We start from the raw sequence: 10591 nt of genomic DNA, 5'->3' as shown, positions 1-10591 counted from the left end.
AAAAAAAAGCGCGGTCTTTTAAGGTCTCGAGGCACACGTTGAGAACAAGTTCTTGAGGAGCGGCTGAGGGCACTGGGGGTTTAGGCTGGAGAAGAGGAGGCTGAGGGGAGAGAGACCTTATCGCCCTCTACACACTACCCGAAAGGAGGTTGTAGTGAGGTGGGGGTCGGTCTCTTTTCCCAAGTAACAAGCGATAGGATGACAGGAAATGGCCTCAAGTTGTGCCAGGGAAGGTTTAGGTTGGATATCGGGGAAAATTTCTTCACCGAAAGGGTTGTCGAGCATTGAAACAGGCTGCCCAGGGAAATGGTTGAGTCACCATCCCTGGAGATATTTAAAAGACGTGTAGACGTGGTGCTTAGTGACGTGGTTTAGCGGTGGACTTGGTAGTGCTAACGGCTGGACTCGATGACCTTGAAGGTCTTTTCCAACCTAAATGGTTCTGTGTTCTTAGCTTACAATTATAATCAGATGGCTTTCACCTTAAAACTCTAGTTTTCACATAATCTCATGATTCTGTGACTGGAGACTTGAGTACATTTACCACATTGCGGAAGACATAATATTTGATGACATTCAGTCCTGTTAGGTCAACTAAATTAAGTAAGAACACTGATCGGTAACAGGACTTTGCTCAGAGTAATATCAATAGTTGGATAAATTACACTAATTATGAGTCGATTGAAAGTCTTGGAAGCCAAATCACCCCCCGAGTAATCATCAGCAAAGATGGGAGCTGTTTTGGAGCAACGGTTTCAGAGGCAAAGCAGCGTGTGCTGTAGGCATCCACAACCAGCGGGGGCCATGCTGGCCCTGCACAGCAGAAGTCCAGAACCTCCATGTATTTTCTGATAAATGGCACTGATTGTCATCTTCTTCATCAGGTCCTACTTACCCAAATCATTTCAGCTTCTGGGATCTAGATGGGAGATGGGTGGAATACTGTTTTGGGTTCCATAGTCCTGGGATGGGTGAGCTTTGTACTAAGACTGTTGCAGATTGATTTGTTGGACAGAGGCCACATTTTGCTCCGCAGCCAGCATCGTACTTGGGAAATAACAGAGACACAAGTTAGGGGCAGTTGGGGAGAGCGAGAAAGACAAACCTACCACCTACACGCTCTCTAGATCACAGTGATGTTTTCAAACTCGGGAGTAAAGCTGACATCTGAGCTAGATAAAATAAATCCGCTCTCCTCTTTTGCCTGGCAGTGTTCTTCCTGGGCCAGCTCTGACAGCATTTGTGGGAAGATACAAGACACATCTGCATTTTGTAGTTCCCACTCTTGTTGCCTATGCATTACTTGCTGGGTGAGTAAGGGGATTCTTCCTTTAGTTGCTAGGATTTGACATTCAGACTCTTACTTTCCCTAGTGAAAGTGCAAAAGAAAAGGAAAAAAAAAGGTCTTACAAAAGTAGAAATTTATTTTGCTGTTCCTTCCCCACTTCCTGTTTTTGCAGATTCATGAAAAAACACGTGTAAATCTCGGCAGGCTGCAAGGATATGGCATAGAAGATGTTTTCCTCAACACAGAAATACAACATTCACCTCAGGAAAGGTCCTGCTGGCCAGAAATGCTAAGGATTCAAAATGATTGATATTTTAGGAAATTAATCATAAAAATTTGGTCAAATCATCACTATGTTATTGATGTAGAATACAATAACAGGTAATACATATTTTATGGTTGCAAAAGGCAAGGAAAGAAATGGGAAAGTCACTTAAGGGTGAACAAAAATATCCAAGGAGATATAATTGTACACAGGAACTGAGAAAATAGCATTTAAAATTAATATTTTAATCATTTTGCTAATGGTGATTTCTAATAGACAATGAGAGCAATGACCCCACTGCTATTATTGAATAATAGCATTATGAAATTACTGCTGGTAACATGGACAAAGTAACAGAAGTGACTGCAAATCACCCTTTTCCCCTTAGAAAGCTGAAGTTTTATGAATTACAGACATTCTGATTAACCAAAATATTAGTTGGTCAGGTAGCTGAGTGTATATCCTTTAGGATTTCACAACCAGATGGAATAAATGTTATCTAAAAATCAGAGAACCTAACTTTGAAACTGGTTTGTGCTTTAACACCAGACACATTCTACATGAAGACGAAAACGTAACTTGTTTCATTTGATAGCAGTTTAAAACAGATGCTAAATTAAATATTTAATGCAACAGTGGGTCTGTTTCATTCCCTGTTTATCTTCCTTTGGCAGTGTGGCATCATAACCCTGTATTTCTGCAGTGCCTCTCCTCCACAGCTTTCAGAACTGACATTTTCAAAGGGTGAGACTAGTGACATGTCTAGCCTCTAAACGAGCCAGGGCCAAATGACTCAGCTCTGACCTATTTCTATTGTATCACCATTAAAAACAACTGTGTTTTGCTACAATGATAAGACCCCAGCTGTGTTTCAAGCATGTTTTAGAAGGACAAGAAACAAATACAAGCCAGCACTGTTAGTGTGTCTTTATTCCTCTAAGTGTGTGTTTTGATACAGGTCCCTTTGCAAAAGTGACAGCCCTTCAGGCAAAGTTTTAAAGGGACTTTGAAGTCATGGAGTTTGGGTGTGTGAGAAAACAGCTCAAAAAGCCTGCAGCTTCTGACTTACAGCCTTGTGGTTTGGCTACTAGATCATCTTTCCCTTTTCCATTGTTTAGTCCTCTTACCTTTGCTCCTGTCTTCTTCATCTTCATAGCGTGTGCACATTTTTTCCTGAGCGTTAATATTCTGATTTTTTATTTCTCCCTCCTCAGTAATTTCTCTCATTGGGTGTAGCACATCATGTCAGTCTGTGTTCATAAGCCTATTTTTTTAAACTGACCCATTGAAACAAAGTGTTTATAAAGCACAACTGCTAACACGAGCACTATTCCTCATCAGATTAGGAATATTGATGTAGATGTCCTCATCAGATGAGGAATAGTATTTTGAGGAATATCCATGAAACAGCAGTTGGCAATTAGGAACACAAAACTGGAATCATCAGCTGGACTATATTCCCTGCAGCCCACTTGTCATTCAGGATCTGACCTTGCTTCCTGCTTTTACAAGTACACCAGCCCAGCAGAAACCTAGGATGAATTTATTCAGTTTCTTTCCTCCCCCACTCCTCTCCCCACGTAATATGCATCTAAAGGATGTGCTGGCATGGAGAAATTAATAACTTGGTCAAATCCAAGTACAGAGATTATGCTGTGTCCGGTTATCAAATTGAACGGGCTGGAGAACACGGTTGTGCAAGACCTTTGCGGCAACTACATCAATTGCCTTCATGGAAAAGTAACTTTAGGGAAGTGTTCAATTATTTTTAAGATGGTTTTCAGGGTGATATACCAGCTGCAAACAGGAGCAGAGCCAGCCCCTTGTGACTGTCTGGCTGAACGGAAAACCTTCCCTGCTCCTGCAGCGGAGCTTCGGACCGATTTGGCCAAACCCCCCATGTGTAAAAGTTCAAGTCGTGGCTGCAGGCTTTCTGGTTGATGAAGGCATTCAGGTGAGCTGTGGGAGAAGTGAGAAGGTTCAGTTAAACATTTTACTTTCCGAGAGGTTAGGAAACCCCAGGCATCTCCTGGAGGAGCTCCAGGAGTAGCTGCAGCTGTAGGAATTACATTACCGTCATCTAGCGGTCCTTCTGCAGTCTGCACCTTCGGGTTTTACAGTCCAATTTTAGTCAGTTCCCATTCAACAAGCTTTGCGTTTCGCTTAGATTACACATTTAATCTTTTGTTCTGGTGCTGCTAGCCATCAAGCAGAATCACATCCAAATTTTATGTGTTTCTGTTGCAAAGTTCTATAATTTTAGGCCAAACCTTAATACCTAAACTTGGGAAACTAAATACTGTCAGGGCACTCCAGAAAGATCAATACTTTGTCACGTGTAAGAAGCAAACCCAAAGAAATTGAAATAAAAAACTTCTTGGAGAAGCAAAGAGGTTGAACATGAGGAAGCTGGGAAAATTGAGAGACATTTTTATTTGGGTGTGCTGGGTAACAATCCTGAATTCATTCCTCTTCCTCCAGCCGGTTATGTCCCACTCGCAGTTTTGTTCAACTTCTGAAAACCCTAGTCATCAGAAAGGTCAGTCTAATGCTCTTCAGGGATGCTTGCTAGTCTGCTGCCAGATGAACCAGAGTTTTTGCTCTAAGACGCATTACCAAGTAATCTGAGGAGCCGCAGTCCCAAACGCAGCCAGTCTGCTGACCTTTCTCTCTCTCCTTCACTGCTCTGTCCTAATTCTTCTTGTACTTTCTGCATGTTACATTTTGGAAGAGCTCAAATAACATCCCAGTTTATTTTTAGAGAAAACTCAATAACAAGACAGAGCTATCACCACATCATTTCCACAGAAGGACAGACGTTTAAGGAGACAGACATTTTCCCCTTTTTATTTTCCTTTTCTTTTCTTACTGTGCTTTCCATCAGCTCCTTTATCTCTCTCCACCAGGTTGCAGCAGAACTCAGAGCAGCCCTCATGCCAGACATACTGCATATGGAGCTCATACCTCAGCTTTACTCACCTGAACTTGTAAGCCTAGCAGGTCTTGATTTAATGAATCCGCTAGCGAGGGATGCCCTTCCCCACAGTGCACCTGAAGCCCATGCTGAGCGCTGGCCTGACGTTTCCCCTGACAAGTATCTGTACTGAGACCCCCACCAGTTTCACTGTTGTCCCCTGGCAGCATCAGCAGTAACATCAGCTGCCACACACTCCTACTGGTATAAAAATATTGTGGTACCTGTGCCCCTGTGGCTGCACACAGCTGAAATACAAATCACCTTTGGGAACCCTTTTAAATAAATCATTATATTAAGAAAAATGACAGTGTGTGTGTGGGGGGTAATATTTCAAGGAGGTACAAAGTAAACATGGTACAGCTAGCTTTCTCCAAAGATCTAAAGGGATCCCCGAAGTCTTTTTAAAATAAACTTTCCCTTAATTGGGAGAAATGATTCAGTGTGCTGTGGGGGGCAAAGAAGTAGAGCATAGCCTGTTTCCCTTTGTGCCAGCTGGCTGGCTTCGATTTGCAAAGAGCACAGAGAAGGCTCTAATACAATTCTCCAAAAACTGAATGCAACTACTCTTATGTTTATGCCTCCAAGGGACTGCAGAAGGCTGTGAAAGTGTATCAGCAATAGAGTCTCCCGCATGAGCAAAGCCATATGCTTTCCTGGCCTGTTTCCTCCCCATGAAATGTAAGATTAAAATACACCTTTTTGTATCTTATTATCTACATTACCATTAAGCAGTCCATGTGATAGTGCATGCTTTGTCTCTCCCCCTTCCTACCCACGGGACATTCGATTCACGGTATCTTTGAAAGTGCTCGTCATTTATGCATCCTTCCCGGCAGAGTATGGATGACTGATGGGCTGTGACTGCAGAGAGCGAGCTTTGGTGACCTAGGGAGGCCTGTGTGCTGATTTTAATAGGATGAAGCACCGATGTAATGCTCAAGGGTTAACTCCATATTGAGAAAGACAGACTCCACACCTCTCATACCTCTTGGCAGCTAAATCCTGACTTTTCCTGCTGAAAAAAAGGAAATGACTTGGCCAGACTTAGCAGAAATTCTACCTGCCTTTACATCAGCTTTACATTTATTGATGTGACTAGTAATTTACAGTATGAGGCAAGAACAAACTGGACTTGGTGGGAAAATTATTAAATCTATTAAAAGTCAGCAGCAGAGTTCCCACTGTCTTCAGTAGGGATAGAATTTCATTCTGCTTGTGCTGGTTGCATGAGATTTGTACAGAATTTTGCTTTTTTAGAGCAGCACAGAATGAAGAGTGGCTACATAGTTCATGGACAAATTAAAAAATATAGCAATTGCAATAGAAGTATTTGAAAAGACTCCTGAAACAAGCATTAAGGATACCTTCTTTGAAACACAAAGGAAAATCCCCTGCTTAGAAAGATAAACTGCACTTCTAGTCCCTACAGAAAGATTTGGGGAAATATAAAATAAAACATAATCTAACTCGTATACTGAAATTGGAAACACCAAGCGATTGTGTGGTTTGTTTTTTTTTGCTGGAATCTCAGTGCTAAAGCTTTCTTTCCTTTGCCTTGGAAGTTTTCTTAAAAGTCCAGCATGCAGTTGTTTTAAAGCATGACTTTGCTATGTTGTCCCTCCTTAAAATCCTCAGGCTGTCCTTATGTAAAGTATAGGATTGTGGTGGGCAGAGATTGTTTGCAGATGGTAAGATGACAACAATACAAAATGGTTTCACAGGCCACATAACTTAACCCTATTGTATGTGGCTTCTCAACACTCAGCCAGCTTTCTTTAAAGGAAGGGAACAGGCTGGTGTCCAATTAATTTCAATTTTAGCTTCTGCACCCTATATCCACTAATTCTAAAAACATACCTTTATTTAAACCACAACAGAAAATCTCTCTTCTGCTACATCTAGATTTAGTAAACCCTTTTAAAACACAAAGCCGCAGAGCACATCCAGGAGGACTATTGGTGATGTTACAGCGGGAAAGGAATTAATCCCCTAAAACATGAAATTAGGCCAGAGAGCACCCCTTTGAGGTTTAAACCACAAATGGAGGGTATAAGAACAACCCTCACAAGTTCCAGTTCTTCACAGGCTCCAAGTTACGCCTACAAAATGCTGCAGATTGCTGGTCATGTTGTTAAATGGTGGCCAGAGGAACATTCAGACTCATTATGCTTTAAAATCTCTATCTTTGGTGCAGAAAACCTGTGAAATACGAAGCTCACAGGTCACTTTGCAGGGAAGTCTTAAGAGACTTTGCCTGAAGCCACAGGTCCCAAAGTTGTGTGATTATGGCTAGAAAGACCTGTATCTCCTGACTCAGAACCTCATGTTTTAGTTCGTATTTCCTATCCCATTCGTAACTTTTTTTCTGTTTGTTCATATGTATTTATTTTTGCTCGTGTATTTCTTCATTTTAGCAACCTGTGTTTTTCCTTTTGAGTATTTTTCCTTCTCCCTGTTTGCTGTATCTTGGTTGTTCTTTTTTCCTTTTTTCTTTCTTTCATTTCTCTTCTCTGTTTTTGGCTGTATTATTCCCTTTATGACAGTGTTACTTTTTCCCCGGTGTGTCTGCCCAAATAACCTCTTCTTCATTCTTCGGTGCCTCTTTGCTCTCCCCAGGGGCGCTCAAAGGCCTGAAATTCAGCAGAAGACTGCTACTGGATGGCAGTGGAGGAGCAGAGATGCTGAGGTCAGGCCAAGCGTGTCACACAGAAGGTCGGTCACTTCACAGCAAAGCATCTACAAGCAGGAGAGGTGGAAGCGGGAGAGGGTGAGCATCCCACCTCCTGGCCGCAGGCTGAGGAAGGAGACTCGGCGCGTGGAGGCTCACTTCGTCCCGCTGGCTTCACCACAGAGCCCCCTCCTTTTACTCACAGTTTGCCCAAAGCTTATAGAAAGAAAAACAACATAATTTTTGCAGTAGAATTTAAATGCAACAAATAACTGAGTGGAGACTTAAATAATATTTCACTTAGTTGCAAAAACATGCACTCTGTGTACTTATGAAGACTTTTCCACCAGCTCAATTTAATTTCCACAAAATGTTTTGACCCAGCAACTCACTGTTTTTAGGACTTTGCTCTCCTTAAATCTCACAGGATCATTTCACAGAAGAAACACGCCAGAATTTGGCTACTGAGTAGGCAACGAGCTACGTTTTACAGGAAAACTTGTTCTGTGACTGCAACATTCAACAGTTCACATCTTACATGCCTGCTAACACCATCTATCTAGATCAGAGGCTTCTCTGATCACATCTTCTTTTGCACCACCTTCACACTGAATGAATAAAACCAAGACAGGCAAATTTAGGTCAAGGTGAGTTTATTGTCCATACAGCATACCTAATCCCGCCAAAACACTTTTCTTAGAACCATCTTTAAACTAGTCAAAACAACAGGTTATTAACAAAAATGACAACACTGAACAAAGAAGACCTTTTAAAAGGTAATCAAGACTACACTGTATCAGAGTCTTATCCATCGAAAACAACCTCGCATACTTTCTAAATACTTTTGTTTACACTGATCATGTCTACTACCGCACTTTCTAGCATCCCCTGACCATATAAACATCCACACCTCTTAAAGAGCACATTGTGAGAGAATAACGTTGACTTGATATGGCATCACACTCGATAAAGCCAAAAAAAAAAAAAAAAAAAAAAGTTTGAGAACAGAAACTGTGCAACCAAGAGTGATTTCTGAGGTACATGAGAACATGGTAATAAACATAGTGGAAAAAATCCAGTGGCCAGGTGGTTTGTTAAGTAATTAAGAGCTGTCCAATTATTCAAGCATAAATCATTGACATTAAAATGGGATTAACAGTATTTTTCACAAGCATGTTGGGAATATAAATAAATTGATTATGAGGTGCTCCTACGCTACAGTAATGGGAGGGAGGGGAAGATCATCAGAGTACCATTAATAGAAGCTGAAAGAGAAACGCTTTTAGCAGTTGTGCCAATCCTTTGGCACTTGCGAAGGTATAATCAGCAACACATTTTTTTGAATTAATCAGTAGGAAGGTTTATGATTTCTGCAATCCAGGGAAAAAAATCTCACACCTCATTTGCAATATAATAGTATACTTTTTTTTTTAATGTCTGTTAAAAAGGAGTACTATGCAGTATTTTTATTTTGAATGCTACTGTGAAAACGCTCAAGTTCTAGGTTTTCCAGACTTCAAATACAGTACGCCTCTGGGCGTAACCAGACGGTTAGTATTTTTTGAATACATCACTGCAGCCGAGGACACTCTTACCCCCGGTGGTGACTGGGTCCCTGCAAGCGACCAGGGCTGCCGGATGGCGCTGCCCCTTCCAGCGCAACTCCGACCGCCGCGCCAGGAGCCGACCTCGGTGGCAGACCTCACCCCCCTTCCCCGTCAGCGCTGCGGAGCCCTGGGGGGACGATACCGCAGGAGGGGATCCTCGTGGTGCCTCAGTCCCACACCGCAGGAGGTGGGACGAAGAGCAGGGGCAGGCACCCTCAACACTAATCCTGCCTACATGCGACCTACGGCACGGAGGGGAGCAAACCACGCCAACGCGATGGACGCGGTGCCCACGCTCGCTGCAGCCCAGCGCGCCGAGAGGTCATCCCACCGCCTGGGGACCCTCTGGCACGCCGCCCCGCGAAGCCACGTTTGCTAACGTAGGAGGGCTGTCAAGGAATGATCTGATCTGCCACACACACGCCGGCGGCATGCGGCTCCGGAGTCTTGCTTCCACAAAATTAACTATTTTTTTCCTCCAGGAGAGACACCGTCGCTGAACTTCAGGTGCTCCCAACGTGGAACATCAAGGCGGGAGGTTGACGGTGGCGAGAGCGAGGCTGTCCCCACCACTGGTTTTGGGAAACACAGACCTGCTCCGGCGAAGCCGCCGGCGGAGAGTCAATGCATTTTTTCCACTATGAAAAGGATACCGAAGACCGAAAGGGAGCCAGCGCCCCGGTTGCCTGCAACCTCTCCCCGGCACGGCCGGAGCACGGGCCCCGGGGAAAAACCAAACTGTCACGTTGTGAGGTATTGTGAAAATGGGAACCATTTCTATTTTGTCCAGTAAACCTGAGGTAAGTATACCGTCTTTGCAGGATGTGATCAGGAAGAAAGGAAGTTTAAAAAAAAAAAAAAAGAAAGAAGGAAAAAATAAAATAAAATAAAAAAAATAATCATGAACACGCTATTAGGAAAAAAAACTGTACAGGGCATTTCCAGTAAATCAAAGAACTCATCATATCTCCACTTAACCATCTACTTCAGGATCTGAAATTTAAGCAGTAAAATAATATATTATAAAAATGTTTATAAAATAGCAGCACACTCAGTGAAACAATACAGCTAAGTACTGTTAATGTGAATAAGAATGAAACAAATCATAGCTTCTTAGCAGCGCAAAAAAAAAAAAACCAAAACCAAAAAACCCCCAAAAACCAAAAAAACAACAAAACCTTAGAATCTTACTCCATTTTCTACCCTCATCTAGCCAAATACGGCTGAGTCCATTCATATAATATTCTTCGAAGTAGCATGTTCTTTCTGGATTTTTGTCTTAAAAATGCAAACATTAACATTTCAACCAACAGCTTCATACTGTATATTTGCAAACTGTTAATACAATTGTGCAAAAAAAAAAAAAAAAAAAAAAAAGTTGCTCCAACTCCTTTGCCATCTAAATGCTTCTTCGTTACAGATGGAGCAGAAAAATAAATTCAAGTACACTGAATACACCTTTGTAATAAAACTCCAAGTCACACACCTTGATGTTTACCACTTGTGTCTTTCGCAATTTTCTTTCGTCGTCCATAGATAAGCATGCAGGTGGTATTAAGATCCTTCTGTGACACTGAACAATACAAATTGTCAGGCTTTTATCCGGAATGTCATGACAGGAATGTCATTTGAAGCAGGTGTTGGTACTTCCAGCAACACCGCAACTAACCAAGTACACCAGATACTGGAAAATATTGACTATAAAAAGCGATATGCTTTGCTTTTGTGACTTCTTCTTTCTTTTTTTCTTTTCTTTTTTTTTCTTTTCTTTTTTTTTTTTTTTTTT

At 42.0% G+C, this 10591-nt stretch overlaps 1 protein-coding gene across 1 annotated transcript in view; it reads right to left on the bottom strand.

The window, feature by feature from the left end:
• The window catches only part of LOC104836720 (chromosome unknown open reading frame, human C12orf5), a 12083-nt gene extending 11534 nt beyond the window's left edge, over positions 1 to 549 (bottom strand). Inside the window, exon 1 of the mRNA XM_010575442.1 lies at positions 545 to 549. Within this exon, the coding sequence (XP_010573744.1) occupies positions 545 to 549 (5 nt within the window). The remainder of the gene's footprint in view (positions 1 to 544) is intronic.
• Positions 550 to 10591: the final 10042 nt, after the last annotated feature.

This window comes from Haliaeetus leucocephalus, unplaced genomic scaffold (genome assembly GCF_000737465.1).
Source record: "Haliaeetus leucocephalus isolate CR32 unplaced genomic scaffold, Haliaeetus_leucocephalus-4.0 Scaffold473, whole genome shotgun sequence".
Taxonomy (NCBI): Eukaryota; Metazoa; Chordata; class Aves; order Accipitriformes; family Accipitridae; genus Haliaeetus; species Haliaeetus leucocephalus.
This window is presented reverse-complemented; position numbering and strand designations above follow the sequence as displayed.